The following is a 17,657-nucleotide window of genomic DNA, read 5'->3' on the forward strand; positions in this document are numbered from 1 at the left end:
CTTGGTAACACATCTGTAACAACACTGACCTGCCCATCCAGTGAGCCATCAGTAATCGTATGCTGAGGAAAATGCTTAGATGCAAAATACTTAGACATACAAAGGAAAAAAATATTTCTGGACACCATGAAATTCAAAATTTGAAGTTTACAATATGGTAAGATTTCCTCCAAGAAAGGATTCTACTTTGACTACTTAGGATGGTAAAACATTTAAGGTTAAGATGAATTAAGTTATCTGCTGACTTTGAACACAGAGCATACAGTCCTAACTATGACCCTTTGGGAATTACCTTGATCAAAATAAACCCTATGAAGACTGACAGGAAATTGGGCTGCCATATATAAAATATAGTCCCAAAATAAATACGTAAAGTACTTGTATTATATATAAATTACTACTGTCTGATTAACTGCACTTCACCAATAAAAACAGTTGGTTTATATGCTGAGGGCAACTGCTTCTAAGAGTATGATGACGAATGTACCTGCTCAATGCCACAGCAGTACTTTGCCTGTAATCTCTGTTGCTTTCATTAAAGTATTTCCTTCAGGGAAGCCCACGGCTCTGTAACTCATTTTTTCTCTTCTAGTACAGATACCCACTGATTTGGTCCTATCGACATCTATCCTCCCAACTCCCCACCAAAACTCAGATGCCAGGCCATAGCTGCTCTACAAACACATTTAATGCTTTGTGCTGGAGGCACCACCTTCTTCAGTATCTTTTCTTTCCTCTGGATCTGAGCAGGCATCCTACAGCAAAGGAACACATACATAGACTTTTTTTCATGGAAAACCCTCTCTTACCAGAACAGAAGTCTCTTGGGTGACCCTTTATCTCTAGGTTTTTCTTTCTACACCTGCTTCAGGGAACCCTCCTATATAAACTACTAGTTTCTTACACATCTCTTAAGTTTACTGAGTCGTGCAGACTGCCTTTAACTGTAAAATATTTTTAATGTAAAAACACTTTTGGAATTAGCCTGAGCCCACTGATGTGGGTCAATCCAGCCTGTGTCAAAGGCATGTAGGATGAGACAGTAGAGTTCTGTATTGGTTTAGGAAGGTTTGGTTTTGACAACCAATAGCTTTTCTTGCATTAGGTTAATTCACTGAATCCTCTCTTTCCTCCATTATATTTAGATGAAGAAAGGAATGTTCCAGGTATGAGATACACTTCCCATTCAATATTTTCTCCTAAAAATGCAGCTTGGATTTAGTAATTACTCAACACTATCCTGCAAAGTCTATAGACTATCATGAATACTTACATTAGCCAATCCTCATTTTCCCGCAAACTCAGCTAAGGCAATCCAAGAAACCGAATTTATATAAACAATAAAATGATTTTACTGTGCAAGTTCAGAAATACTGACAGTTTCATGGAAGAAGACACTTGAGATGAATTAAGAAGCTTTAACAACCCTACAGAAAGGCAAGTACACTGGCTGAAAAAGCAGCCAGCATCTGGAAATGAGTAATGAGGTACTACAGCACAATTCAGCTAGTGGAAGCTTCAGCTTTTACTGCATAACTAAAGTGCAGCAACATGGTATGACAAATGCAGGAGTGATTCTTCATGAATATGAGGCATATAGAGCTTCTGGGACTATGATATTAATTCTATTTGCTGAGTCTTCATATTGGACAATTTACTGTTTTCTTGCTTAATAAGCAATAGATGCAGCCTATGATAGGTAAACACAGAATTTGCTTTCTCACCTCAAATTGGCAGATGCTACAACAGTCCTTCTAAAGACATATATTAACACTTCCACTGCAGCTATGTAAGCCTATATAACTTTTTCCAGCTGGTTGGAAAATAACTTCTGAAAAAAATACCTGCAACAGTATGGATCTGTTTGGTGGTGGCATCTGTCTGAAGACAGACCACAGACATCTGTTCTGTCTGTGAGGCAAAGAATATGAAGGATTTTCATTGAAAGCTAGTAAATACATTTCACTATTCCTTCAGTCTCTTCTGTCTCATTTTGAGTTTCTTAAAAACCTGCAGCCCTGTCTGAAAGAAATCCAGGAACTTTTGCCAGTGAGTGTAATGGAATGATTTCCTAATGATGCCTTCCTCTCTACGAGGCTAGAGGAAGTAAAATTTTCTGGGAGGGACTATTCATGCATTTTATTAAGCAAACTTTCAGAAGTGTTTAAACTCTTCAAAGATGAGGGCAATATAAACAAGCTATCAGAGAAGCTGAACTGCTTAACTGTTACAGAGTTGTCTAAAAAAAGGTCTTAATATGCCTAACAAGGATAAATACTGGGAACAGGACCTACAGTAGTTACTAAGAAATACTGCAATGCCTAAAGTGATTTTTAAAACCAAGTATAACGGTAATTTCTTCCACTATACCTGTGAATAAAAGATCTGTGTTTACTAAAAGTAACAAACTACAACTCAGAGATTCTTTGAAGCAAAATTGAGAGCATTTATTAGAGACCATAAATTATAATTTAATAAATTAGTACTTATGTTTAGTTTGAAATTGTTCGTAATTTTTCCCTCATGTGAAAAATAAATCCATATAGCAAGGCAGAATTGAAACAAGACACAAACTGGAGTAGATTTATACAGCAACTTGCTAAAAACTAAAACTTTCTCATAAATGGATTACCAATTACTGTTTATTTAAGAAATGAATTTAGAGGAGAGTTAAGGTCATTTGATGCATTTCAACTTTATGTTAGAATAGTCTTGACCAAGAATCTCATTTTAACAAGATCTGAAAAGTTAAAATGTATTTTTCACTGTAAATATACTACTGCTTCAACATTTTCTTTTATATGAACTCAGTTGTTACTTATGGCAACATAATTGGCTGGAAAGATGCCAGTTTGCCCTCCTACTCTACCTTCCCACCAATCAAACTGGGAATCTGTTTTGGTTGTGACCATGATTTTGTCTCCAGCTTTGAAAGTCAAGTCACCTGGCTGTTGTCCTTCGAATGAATAAAGTGCTGTCACTTCTACCGGCTTACTCCAAGAGTTACCTGAAATGACAGAAATTAAATAAAATTACTAAACTACATATACAATAAGCCCTTAAATACAATATTCTTAAATGACAGTAGAAATCTGTGACAAAGACACCAAAATAATTTATCTGAGCATATAAACTGTTGGTGAAAAAAACCCCTCCATTTCCACTACAAGTGAATGGAATATGGATTCCAGCCTATCAGCACAGTCTATTTAATAATGTAGTCTATGCAAAATAAAGATCAGCAATTTTTTCTATATGCCTCATATGTCAGAGACAGTGGGAACAGAAGCAGTGGGTTGAAGAAAGCACGAGCACTTTCTGAAAGATTGCTGAAAATAAACAGTTTTGGATTTTAGTTTTGGTATATGTTCTCTGTGACATTTTCACCATAGAATCTGCAAAACTTAAACCAGGTATTTGATTTTTTTATCAATACTCAGGATAGAAGATCGCAAAATACAACATCCACAGCACTCCCTTTCTCTTTCCAGGGGGCTTACTGCATGTAGATTCTGGTATACCTTGCATGTTAAACAAAACACACAAAACGTGCTAGCAGAAAGAACCGAGTATGGTTTGATGTATGGGAAGTGATTTGGCTTGCATTGTGGTATGTTAGACCACATACACATGTGGCTTTTATTCTCTTCCCACCAGTCTCTTACATAACTCTTCCAGTCCTTAGCTGAGGTTGGAATCATGCCATGAGTTTTCTGATCTAGTTTTAAAGGGATCTAAATTCTTGGATACCATCATCCAGCCTCCATTCCTGCTGACACATTTTAGCCAGTATCTCAATGGTTATTACTATTGAACTTTTAATCTGAGTATCTTTAATTTGCTAATAACTGTTTTTGCTCTCAATTCCTTCAACTGTCTGAATTATAAGAGGTATCTGTGTCTGTTTAATGTTGATGTAGAAAGTAGTTACATCTCTTGCATGAATGCACCTAAAAGTGAAAAATGGAAGGTACAATGGAAGCATAGTTAAGAGGAAATAATAAAGATGTTCAGACAGTCAAGTGGAGAGATTTCAGGAGGTATGGATCATATGGACATGATGGCTGCACAAACGCTGAAGATTAAAGGTTTCTAGCACGACTTGCACCTGCTTGCTGCCAAAACTGCTGCAAGAGAGGAAACCCAGGCTCTTTTTAGTCTGTATGTTGCAAGTACAGAGCTAGAAAGGATGGTGAGAGAAGCACTGATACAACTCTTTTTTTTGTTTGGAAGTCTGTTGTCAACAACTGATACCCGCAGAACTTTTCTTCCAGTTGCTTTTAGCATTTCAAAAGAAAGAGGAAAAGTCCTTTCCCCCAGGCCTCACAAATATAAACTGCAGCCAAAACAGGACAGGCAGAGAAGAATAATGGACTATAAATACATGCATGAACACCATAGATTTCCTCCCCCCCCCCCCAGCATCTGTCAATATATATATTCATTCCATAGTCCAGTTCTTTGCCTTCATGATCTGCATTTGTAGCAATCATCAAAGATTTATGCAAAATTATTTGGTTGTGTGCTGGGAGAGTGTTGGTTGCAGAGAAGCCAAATCCTGTTTTCCTTGATTCCAGTCTCTCCCTCCTGATATCTATATTCATGATCTAAAGTCAGACACCAGTATTCCTTTTAATGTGAAAACAAAACCAGATGAGAATATCCATGTTTATCAGGTCTGTATCTCCAGCAGTTACTCAAACCAAAAGAACAAAAAAAGGCAGCAATACAGCTTTTCTAAATATCTTTTTTACTTTCACACTTGAAACGCTGACAGGCTGAGTATTTAGCAATTTCATGATCTTCCTCCAAGAATTCAAGCACTTGATGCAGTCAGAATGATATACTGTGGTTTCATGCAAAGTGCAGTTTGAGGCTAGGTATTTTGATTGAGGAAATCACAACAAAAAACAGGAATGTAAAAGACATTTTGACTTTTTACTTCTAGTCTTAAGGCATGAAAACTGCTATGACTTAGTTGCATATAAAAAAAGAAGAGGGGGTGTGTTTTATCCCTGTGCCACATTCAGGCAGCACACTTGGGTAAAACTGCATTCTGTAAGTTACAATTAAGGCTACAAGTTCTTATACTTTTGAGTTCTTAATCATATGCTTCCATCACCTAAGCATTCAAATAGATAATCACCTAAGGAGACTTAGAGTTATTATATATTTATAACTGCCCAAACTATATTAACATACTTGGAAAAATTAGATAATGGTCAGCACAAGAGACTGAAAGTGCTGAAAGTGATGGTGAGAGCTTCTTTTCATTACATTCAATAGAGCAGCCACCACCATGTTAATATGCTGGACTTTTTGGCAATGGCAGCAAGTAATAGTCACCTCATCCATGGCTGAACTTGCTTTAATAGCAAGATTATAATTCCTTTCACACAAGCTACCAAGTAAGCTGACACTGGCTTGGTAAAAGTAGAGAAAAATGAAGGGAAACTAGACATAAGTTAAAGCATGAAAATGCAGAACAAAAAAGTACATGTGACGGATTAAATTGTCGGAGTGCATTCAATGCACCACAATATTGCCTCCAATTATTATTTGCACTGTCATATTAAAAAGATTGGTTTATGCATTTCCCTTCCCACTTTCTGTATCTGTGTAAACATACAGAAACCTCAAAGCACTACAGCTAATTACGAACATGAGTTCTGTGTCCTTGCTCCATTTGCTACTTTGCTACCATTTAAAAGCATTTTCCAACTTTATTCCTGTCAGCTATTTCATAACAATTCCTATTTAATTTTCCCTAGCAGCTCTTTCCCATCCCATAGTTCATTTTATTTCTCACAGAGATTCTAATCTCTCTGCTTTACTTCTGCATTTTTGTAGCATAAAACCAGATAAAATACATATTTATTGCCTCCTGATTGCAGTATCCCATGCCTCGTATTTATTTGGATCATCCTGGCATATAGGTATCTTAAATGAATGCATTGTTATGAAATCTACCACATATATTATAAGGGGGAATTATTTCATGTTCCTGTTTCCCCAATTTCAGTTTTACATGAAAGGGTTTTAAATAAAATTGCTACAGTCAACATGAAGATTGCTGAATGCATATGCTGAAACCGCATTTGAAGCTCACACAAGATGGTGCTACAGGGCTACACACAGGAAAAGATACTGAAATCATTGAGATTTATGAGTGTGCACACTGAAATAAAAACAAATTACATTGTAGAAAATCATTAATTAATGGTATCTGAATAAACACAGCACACTTCTACAAACAGTGGTCAAAACAGAAATTTTGGCTGAAGATCAATTGGTGCAGCAGCCAGCATACATACTCAATGCTCTAGCATACATGTGTATGGTGTATGCTTTATAACAAACTGCTCTGACCACAATATCCTTTCATTTTTATTCATCTTTACATACCATAATGATTTGAACCTTTTGCTAAGGACTACTGCTACAGACTTAATGGGGTATAAACTAGATTGAATTTACAGCCTCTTGGCTGTGCTGCAGTACCCATCCCAGAGTGACTGAAAGAGTGATAAAATTACCTTTAATTAGAGGGCATTTAGCACAGAACAAGAACATTCTCTAGAAAGTTGCTACAGAACAGATACATGGTCTGCATTTCTAATAATTGGCTGAAGAGTGCCAGGAGCCTTTTTTTGACTTCAAGACCAATTGGCATGGACTGGCCACATACCTACCAGTATACACTCACCACACAGGCGGGAGAGCCAAACTACCTACTGTTTCTATGCTGGAGTAACTCCTAAATTACATCTGTGAATTATCTGGAAAAGTGCAAGGTGAGAATAACGCCAAAGAATTTTATAACACCACAACCACACAGGTAACTGAGTTATAGTGCACAGGCCTGTGCCTTCACACTCTTTAATGTAGTAGTAAGTGTAGCCATTAGTTTCACATTCTAATGTAAACCTACAAAATATTAATTAAATCATAGGGTGTTTCTAAGACTGTTTTTTAGAGAAGAACAGTCATTTTACATCATTTTAGGTTCAGCTTATTATGCTTCCATAAATCTGAGTTGGAAGACAGAATAATATAGTTCAGCTGTGGGTCCCAAATTTAATTTTACTGGCATAGATGCACATATACCCTAGCCACTGAATGTCTGATCTTGAAGAGCTTGCAGAAGAATTATACAAAAACTGTAAAGTGCTGCTTTTAGTCCTTGGCACAGCAAACTGAAACAAATTTCACGTGTTTGAGATTACTGGTGAGAATGCTAAACATCCACTTTGGAAAATTTACTAATTATCAATAATTAGAGAGTTAGCATGATTTTGTGGGTCATGTGTGCACCTATGTCATGGTTCAACCACAGCTGGCAACTAAGCACCACACAGCTTCTCACTCACTCCCCCTTGATGGGATAGGGAAGAAAGGAGGGTAAAAGTAAGAAAACTCACGGGCTAAGACAAGAACAGTTTACTAGTAGAAATAATGATAAAATGATAATAATTGTAATGAAAAGGAAAATAAGGAGAGAAATGAGCCCCAAGAAAAACAAGTAATGTGAATGAAAAACAACTGCTCACCATCAACCCGACTGATGCTCAGCCTGTTCCCAAGCAGCAGCTCCCTGGCCAGCTTTCCCCCTAGTTTATATGCTGAGCATGATGCCACATGGTATGGAATATCCCTTTGGCTAGTTAGGGTCAACTGTTATGGCTGTGTCCTCTCACAGCTTCTTGTTCAGCCCCAGCCTATTCACTGGCAGAGCATGAGAAGCTGTAAAGTCCTTGACTTAATGTAAGCACTGCTCAGGAGCAACTAAAACATTGGTGTCTTATCAGCATTGCTCTCATTCTAAATCCAAAACACAGTAATGTACAGCTACTAGGAAAAAAATTAACTCTATCCCAGCTGAAACCAGAACAATCCATATGATAGAAATGATAACTGTACTAACTCAAACTAGTACTTCTGGCTTTGGGTTAATCTAAACCATATTAAATAGCTTACACAAAAGGAGTCCTTGGACTCAACTGCCACGGCCAACAAGCCATCTGATCAAGGTGACTGATGACTGGCAGGGTAATCCTATTGTTGACTGTCCATATATTACACACTTTCTGCTAAATCTCTCCTTTGGTAAATGGGACTGGTTTCTTTTGCAGTTGAAAGGTCGTAACATTGCTTCTATTGGGATGCAACATACCACATGGAAATGTGATTGTCTAGATAGATATATTTTTCCTTGGAACTGAATAGTCTATCATACTCTTTTTTTTTTTTGTGCAACCTTTAGAATGCATGGCTAGTAGTTTTTGATATTTAAAAAACAGTGTGTATGAGTAACACATTCTAAATACTAAATTCTACTTTCTCTGCATATTGTAAAGAAATAGAAGTGACTGGAACTGCAATACAAAATGTTAAAAGTCAGATGAGTCTCCAGCATCAGAGATGACAGAAGTTGTACCCTGCTGCCATAAAAGCTCCACCAAAAAGTGTCAGCTTACAGAAAAGCTGCAATAGAATTCTCATTGGTTAAATGGAGACATAGAAAATTAAACAACCACATGAATCCTGTTTGTGCAGCAGAAGTAAAAGAAAACTGACAAAGAGACCAAAGCACAGAAAACAACTAATCAATCTAGGCAGACATAAACATCTATGCTTTTAAAAACAAATATATCAAGTATCAAAAAGGTTTCCTATCACTAATACACTGTTCAGAGACATTGAAAGCTTCAGTACTGCTTGTAGGTTTAGGATGAGAGCTGTAACCAGCAGGGGACAGAAATCTTAGTTCTTTACCTGTGATGGGACACTGGGCTTTTGTTTGGAAAGAATTAATACTGAGTTTATAATTAGAATTTGGGAAAGGATTCAAGGCAGGCTAATGAACTAAGTTAATTACAGTATCCTGCAAATCTCCAAGTGAAAAATGATAGTTGGTGCCAGCAACAACGAAGAGTTTATAGGAGATTTTAATTATTATCCTTAGCAAATGGTCTGGACAACACCACCTGCTAAGACACTATTGTGAATATAAATACTTGGATGACATGGTCTAGGGTGAGGCATCCCTGCCCATGGCAGGGGGTTTGGAACTAGATGATCTTAACGTCTTTTCCAACCCAAACCATCCTATGATTCTATCAAATACATACACTGATTATAATAAACTGCCTGAAGGATATCTGTCCCAAATTATCATATTAAAAAGGAAGACTATTATCAGGCCCCAAATGGGCATGTTAAAGTGGAAGACAAACATCAGCTTGATTCAACATCTTTAAAAGAACCAGCAACACGTTGTTGCAGCAAAGAAGGTGAACAGTATCCTGAGCTGCATTAAGCAAGAGTCAGTGGAGGAATGTAAAGGATGGGCAAAGTGATAGGGCAGGAAATTAGCTTTGAATCAACAACTGAATCTAAATGAAAATAAAGGAATATTGAATTTGCAAAGGTCAGACAGAAGGATGTTGTAACAATTGAATCATAACAAGACGAAACCCTGGACAAAAGTGGAGACAGAAAGAAAAGGCAGCATCTTTCAAATGGTACTGAAATGGAAGAGAACTATCTATAAGACTTATTGCTCAGAAACTGAAATTCCAAATTGATGATCACATGTGCTCTGCACTGGTTAGGAACAGGCAGTTTCAGATTCTATTTGATCATTTTTAGCTTGAATTCATAATTAATTAACAAAAGAGAACCAGAGTAAGGGAGGAAGAGAGAGATCTGGAACAAAGATAGTTATGAATTGCCTGCAGAAAATGTTATTTAGCAAATGAAAATGGACAAAGGCCAGCTAGCTGGGAAATCTTAACAGAAAAATAGAGGGCTGATAAGAATGCCTTCTCATTGAGACATTGGAAATACACAGAATCATAGAATCATAGAATAGTTAGGGTTGGAAAGGACCTTAAGATCATCTAGTTCCAACCCCCCTGCCATGGGCAGGGACACCTCACACTAAACCATATCGCCCAAGGCCTCATCCAACCTGGTCTTGAACACTGCCAGGGATGGAGCATTCACAACCTCCCTGGGCAACCTATTCCAGTGCCTCACCACCCTAACAGGAAAGAATTTCCTTCTTATGTCCAACATAAACTTCCCCTGTTTAAGTTTTAACCCATTACCCCTTGTCCTGTCACTACAGTCTCTAATGAAGAGTCCCTCTCCAGCATCCCTATAGGCCCCCTTCAGATACTGCAAGGCTGCTAGGAGGTCTCCAAGCAGCCTTCTCTTCTCCAGGCTGAAAAGCCCCAACTTTCTCAGCCTGTCTTCATACTGGAGGTGCTCCAGTCCCCTGATCATCCTCATGGCCCTCCTCTGGACTTGTTCCAACAGTTCCATGTCCTTTTTATGTTGAGGACACCAGAACTGCACACAATACTCCAGGTGAGGTCTCACAAGAGCAGAGTAGAGGGGCAGGATCACCTCCTTTGACCTGCTGGTCACGCTCCTTTTGATGCAGCCCAGGATGCGTTTGGCCTTCTGGGCTGCGAGCGCACACTGCCAGCTCATGTTCATTTTCTCATCAACCAACACCCCCAAGTCCTTCTCTGCAGAGCTGCTTTGAACCTCTTCTCTGCCCAACCTGTAGCTGTGCCTGGGATTGCTCCAACCCAAGTGTAGGACCTTGCACTTGGCATGGTTAAACCTCATGAGGTTGGCATCAGCTCACCTCACAAGCCTGTCAAGGTCCCTCTGGATGGCATTCCTTCCCTCCAGCGTATCAACCGAACCACACAGCTTGGTGTCATCGGCAAACTTGCTGAGGGCGCACTCAATCTCACTGTCCATGTCAGTGACAAAGATGTCAAACAAGACCGGTCCCAGCACCGATCCCTGAGGGATGCCACTCATTTACTGGTCTCCAGCCGGACATTGAGCCATTGACGACAACTATTTGTGTGCGGCCATCCAGCCAGTTCTTTATCCACCGAGTGGTCCATCCATCAAATTGATGTCGCTCTAATTTAGAGACAAGGATGTTGTGTGGGACAGTGTTGAATGCTTTGCACAAGTCCAGGTAGATGACATCAACTGTTCTACTCCTGTCCATCAGTTCTGTAGCCCCATCATAGAAGGCCACCAAATTGGTCAGGCAGGATTTCCCCTTAGTGAAGCCATGCTGGCTGTCACCAAGCACCTTGTTGATTTTCATGTGCCTTAACATGCCTTCCAGGAGAATCTGCTCCAAGATTTTGCTCCAAGATTTTTATATATAAAGGCAATTATAGACATAGGCCGGCAATGGAATTCAGGGAGCACAAGTATTAATGAAGAAAACCAAAGGTAACAATTAATCTGTCTATTAGGGCAAGGGAGGATGGAATGTGATTTCTAATATGTGGTTATAAAGAGGTCACCAGAGATTTGGAAGTAACATTTACATCAGTGAATGGAGCAGTACCAAGGCCAACTGCTAGTCTGGCCCTGTCCATGCTATTAAGTTCCATGTCTCCAAATCAGAGTAGTTTCATTTACATTGACTACTGGGGACAGTCTCTGGCACATCAAACTTCCAAAACACTAAGAACAGCCCACTACACTTCCTAGATCAAAATCACACTGGGAACTTGCTAGCAATTTGATAGAATAAATGATAACATTTCAGTGCCAAAGCACATTCTCTGGCAATGTTTAATTTATCAGCATAGGCAGAACTGATGTCTTGAACCACATGCAAGAGAAACTGTTTTAAAGAGGGTCCAGCATAGTACTGAAAAACGCCAAAGCAACAACATAAAAGATTAGGTTAACAGGATTGTGATCAACTACGGGATTTATAAGATGAAAAGGGATGAGATGCTAACACTGGAAAGATATCGCTAGATGAGCTTGAAAGCTCAAAAGTCAAAAGGAGCAACAAGATATGATGGAAACCTGTAACAGAGAGGTGATAAAACAATGAGAATCTCCTGAATCTGTGAAAACTCAAAAGTTTATAGAAGATATGAGTTGAGGATGAGTAGAACCATCATATCTGTTATTAGCATACTCCTGAAAGATACCCGGTATGTACTGCTAAGAAAGGACAGGAACTGGCTAGGATCTAAGGAATGTTACAGTAACGCAAGACCTCCTTGCGGTGAGACTGGGAGCATGTAACTAAATAAAGCACATTCTCTGAGACACAGGTTGGAGTCTGGTGTGTTGCCACACATTAAACCACCTTTTTGGCCTGTCCTCTTTTTGCCCCCTCTATTCATTTGGAGAGGCTATTTCAGAGCTGTATTCCCCCTGCTGGCAAAATTGCTTTCTTTATGTCCAGCTTCAAGTAATGTGCTACCAGTTTACATCTATTTTGTTGTTTGTTGACATTGGCTTTTGGCTGAAAACTTGCTTTCTTGACAGTTACCTTTCTTATGCTTTTATAGTCAAACCCCGTTTTATTTTTTTAACCTACAGCTTAGACCTGGATTTTCTAGGAAATCACTAATTATTACTATATGCTAGTTTCCTGCAAGCTGTTCAATCCTTTAATTTTATGGATCTCATGCCTTGCATCATTATTACATTTTGTAATTGCTTTTAACTAAGAATTTTAAACAAGAATGAATACTAGTTTTAAATTCCAGGTATATGAATTAACAGTGGTTTTCATCATAATAGTTCTTATGAATCACACTCAAATGACTTGGAACAAAGGATACTTTTGAAAAAACAGAAAAAGATACTCTAGGATGTAAAGAAATAAAGGTGCAAAAGTACATAATTTTATGTTTATTAGTAACTACATGCACACATACAAGAAAAAAAAAATATCTCAGATTTTAGAAAGCAATCAAGATCATTAAAACTACATCAGAAAACAGGATTCTGTTACTGAAATAGAAAATATATGGCTTGCAATGTATGTGACTACCAGTTTAAATATTTCCTCAAAAACCTCTTGCATACGTAACTCCTTAAAAAGGACTGGTTCATTTATGTGCTAGAATGTAAACCAAGAAAAAAAATATTATAAGTTTTACGTAATTAAAAAAAAAATATATCAGTGATGTTCTAAAATATTGAAAAAAACCTGCCTTAAAATATCCACTTTATGACCACATGCACTAATAAAAACACAACAGATACAACATCTTGTTTCATGTGACTTTTGGAAAATAGGCACCTTGGGGATTAAGACTTCAACAGGTATAGTTCAGTGGATCTTCATAATGCTTTATGGATGGGAGAATTTTAATGCAACTAACAGTCCATGCTTTGATGATATTTGAATTCCAATGCTTTACTATTCTTAAGTATTTTCTAACAAATATTGTTTAGGTAATGTGAAATTTGGCTCAAAGTTGGGGTTCAGACCCACAAAGGTAATGCTGAGTTCCTATTCAAAACTAGGTTGCACAGAAGTCAGATTACTGAATTACCTAGGTTACAATGTCATGATAAGCAGAAAAAAATAATACCTGATAAGGTTAGATTCTCTTATTAGGCGACATCAGTTCCCAGGCTTTATCATTCACCATTCCTATCGATAGGCCTAAACCAGCAGCATTTCTGGAAAGTGACAAGGGGTCAGTGTTTGAAGACTTAAAATGGAAGTGAAGTAAGGTAAATCAGAGAAAGGATGAAAGGAAGTGCTATATGAGTGTCCTGGGTTCAGCGGTAGCAGTCATTTTTCTCCTTCTTAGTAGCTGGTGCAGTGCTGTGTTTTTGACTTTCAGCCTGGGAACAATGCTGATAACACCAATGTTTTCAGTTGTTGCTCAGTAATGTTTACTCTGACCAAGGACTTCGTGAGTCTCATGCTCTGCCAGGGAGGAGGGGAAGCTGGGAGGAAGCAGACACAGGACACCTGACCCAAACTAGCCAAAGATGTATTCCATACCACAGCACGTCATGCACACTATATAAACTGGGGGCAGTTACCTGGAAGGGTTGGTTCACTGCTTGGTTGGGCTGGGTATTGGTCGGCCGGTGGTGAGCGGTTGTATTCTCTTCTCTTGTTATTTTCCTTATCATTATTATTACTGGTGGTAGCAGCAGTGGTTTGTGTTATACCTTAGTTACTGGACTGCTCTTATCTTAACCTGTGGGACTTACATTCTTTCAATTCTCCTCCCCATCCCTCCAGGAGCAGGAGAAGAAAGAGAGGGGAGTGAGTGAGCAGCTGCAGGGTTCTGGGTTGCTATAACAGAAAAATTGGACAGCAAACTAGAAGATGTCATGGGGTTCTTCTCAAGACAAGATGAAACATCAGCCAGCGGAGTGGGGAAAACTAAAACAGCAGTATACTGTAGCATGTCACAGAACGGGACTCTCTGAAGAAATTACCTTTTCAGGACCTGCAGAACAACCAAATATTACCTGTGCTAATATACCAAGAAAGAAAGTCTCCATGAGCTCCCATTCAGAAAGAAAAATAATAGCCCAACTGTATCTTAAAGAAGTCATGAAAATAATTTCAGTTCCTGAATAATACCAGTATACAGATAAGTTTTTTTTCAACCTAATGTACTTTATTTTCCATATTCTTGGATCACACCTCTCAGCCTTTAACCTAAAAAGAAAGGGTTTTATCCTAGCTTTTAGAACAGAACAGACATATACCTACTTACAAAGTTCATTTTAATTGTTTCTAGACAGATTACAAAGTGTTTGTTCAACCTTAAAAATGAAATCTCAAACGTCCTATCCACATTAAACTACTAATTTCCATAATGGCTTTTACTTTGTTATATGTAGATTCACTTCAAAAACCCCTCAGCATACACAACACAACAACATCAGATCTCACTGAACAGATGTTTGGGAAGGCCGAAATATGCACAGTAGATTTGACATTTTAAAGCTACAGGTACTAATCTGCCATAATCAGATATAAACATAAATCTTTCCATACAGGTACTTGAAGCATCTCATATGCCACCAGTGATTCAATTAATCTCTAGTAATGCTCATCTGATCAAAGGTCAGGAGACATGATACCCAGCAAATCATGCTCAGAACAAATAATTTCTTGCCTTAGTTGTTGCTCTGCCACTAAGTATAGCTTGCTTGCGGTAATTAAACAAAACCTCTTGTCTTTCTCTGCTTCGTGAAAAAAAAAAACAACAACAAAACCTTCAACAAAACCAACTCTTTTAAGATTCTCAAAGTATTTAAAGTTAACACTGAAATTCGAAAACAATTCCTTCTTCATAACTAAGAAAATAAGGATGGATTTTTTTGGGGAACCTGAGCTTCAGTGACACTACAGTAAAGGAGTACTCTTAAATGCCTACAGAAATTCCTCTGTGCTATCAGTCACACAAACCTGCTCTGAAAGGGAGGTTAGGCACTAGCTGCTTTGCTCTATTCTACAATCACAGGCAAAGAAATGTCCTACATCCAGAAGACCTGATGTCTGTTTTGTTACAGCAGCTGTAGCTTTAAAGCAATTTCAAAAAGTTCAGCACACCTTGGATAATACCAAGGAAGGCCTGTATCATTCTAGGAACTACACTCTTTAATATCTCTTGATAATAAATGTACACCCATCATGGAAAGGACTGCAAACCCAAGTGTTAAGCCCTCTTCGACTTCCATGAGAACAGCCTCAGCAAACCCTATGTTCTGAATTAGTTGCAGAGACAGATGTTACAACTTACTTCAACTAGGTAATTCCTTCAGATTGCAAGTGTTACAAAGCCCTCCAGTTGATTTCTGGAATAACTTAATAACTATGTTCTACATTAACAAAGAAATGGCGTCTGGAAAAAACTATTCCATGCTGTTAAAGACAGTACACAGCAAAGTTAGCCACAGCTGTTCCATACAAGGGATGCCACCCTTAATTTTGCTCCAGAGCCTCAACAGATTCATCATTAGCTGCAAATCTGTTATGCACAGAAGAGAGATATTATACACACTTCTGCAAAAGACTCACAAAAATGAGAAAAAGGATCAAGTATTTTTGACTTCTTTCACATAAGCTAGAAATGGGCAATTTAAAAGCAGCTTCCAGGTCATCAACTTGTGTCACTAGCTGAACAGTCTCAAGTCTAGCAAACAAAACTGGTGGTTTCATTGGTGGTTGAAACAGACCTTACTATATTTAACATTTAAGTTACTGTGCAAATTAAGCTCATTCAGTATGAAACATATTCCACTGTTTTTGAGTTTCTGGCCTAGTAGGGAACATGCTGGCTCATCATCTTCATCTGCTGATGGAATGCTTTCTATCTTTGTTGCAGCACAGTCAGCTTTTGCATTAAAGAAGTGCCTTTTCTGTTAAGCATCTGTGGATGTATTTGATATTTAGGGTATAACCCCCCCCCCCCCCCCCCAGCTTGCAAGAGTCAATTCCATAATAGTACTTCTGCTGACTACTTTTTGGATTTTTCTGCCTTTCCAAAAAGCATTTAAATTTTCATTCAGACTGAAATGGTCAAATAAACTATATTAATACCAAGGGCTTTATTATGTTCAAGATTACTTTAATGCAAATAATGCCTGTGTTGAAATCATACTGCAAAAGCTGAAATGCAATGCTAAGTATAACCTTCATATTTTGAAAAGAAATAAGCACTGTTTTATTCAGGTCAAACTGACAATATAGGAATGATTTGTGGATCTTTTATTACATTGACAAGTTTCTCCATGTTTCCGCTACATATACTGAGTTAACATCTCAACTTGAATACGCTGTCTCTGCATTTTGCTTCTCAAATCTCTGTACTATTAGATTCAATATTCTGATAATTAGGTACTTGCACATGATTCTTGATGTGAGTCTTAGCTTTTTTCCCAGTCTGGGAAAGAATAAAATAAGCCAAACCCAAACAACCTCATAACTAAAAAACTCTCCAAACGCCTAAAGAAATCCCAAATCAAAAGGAGTAAACTCATATTAATTCTATATAGTTTCTGCCAGTTTCTTAGGGTAATACCAATTTAAAATTATTTTCAGCCTTTCATGGAAAAAACCTTATTTGCATTGGTTAGAAAAAATAGTTAAAAATAGCAAAGTTATACGAGACAAAGAGGCATCTCATATAGAAATACAAAAAATAATAGAAATAATATCATTGTATAAGGCCTCATTTGAAGTGCTGCTGACAACCCCCATTACCAGTGTTTAAAACTGGACAGGGAATAGGATGACCAGGAACAGAAACCCTGTTTTCATGGGGAAATGAAAATGAGCTTCACAGAATAAAACTCAGACAAAAGAGGTTACTACTACCAGATAAAGAGATAAGCCAGAAAAGTATTTCAGCGAAAGAGCATGAAACAAGAAAGATTTAATCTTGCTAAGAATGAATTTAAATGAAAAGCATAAAAACATGGCAAGTCATTCAAGATCAAAGTCAATCAAAATCAAAGTCATCAAAATCAAAATCAAAAAAAAAAAAAACAAAAGCAAAGGAAAAAAAAGCTGGACTCTCTATTTTAAGCTAATTTATGTGAACACCTGCAATATATAGAAAAATTTTGTTAATGTTAGTTGGGTTAAAGGGTTCAGGGGCTGTTGAAATCTATGCTAGAATTTATTCTTGCCACAATTACTTATTCTCATTGCTGTTACATTACTCTACTGCAAGTACAGCTATTATTAACTCTACCTATACCATAGTCTGCATCAGCTTCTAAATTCAAAAGGTATTCAACAGATGTTTCCTTCCTCTGCCAAATGGCGACACAAGCAATTGTACTTCCAGTTACAGCATCCCATAGCACAATCCTGC

The 17,657-nt window shown here is 37.8% G+C and overlaps 1 protein-coding gene across 2 annotated transcripts in view; it reads right to left on the reverse strand.

Moving 5' to 3' along the window:
- Nucleotides 1-2,422: 2,422 nt before the first annotated feature.
- The window catches only part of SH3YL1 (SH3 and SYLF domain containing 1), a 52,017-nt gene continuing 36,782 nt past the window's right edge, over nt 2,423-17,657 (reverse strand). For both annotated transcript variants that reach the window (XM_062626272.1, XM_062626271.1), the window contains exon 10: nt 2,423-3,007. In XM_062626272.1, the coding sequence (XP_062482256.1) occupies nt 2,808-3,007 (200 nt within the window). In that variant the 3' untranslated portion in view covers nt 2,423-2,807. The remainder of the gene's footprint in view (nt 3,008-17,657) is intronic.

Source organism: Pezoporus occidentalis, unplaced genomic scaffold (genome assembly GCF_034315485.1).
Source record: "Pezoporus occidentalis ecotype Australia unplaced genomic scaffold, CSIRO_AGI_Poc_V1 ctg29, whole genome shotgun sequence".
Lineage (NCBI taxonomy): Eukaryota > Metazoa > Chordata > Aves > Psittaciformes > Psittacidae > Pezoporus > Pezoporus occidentalis.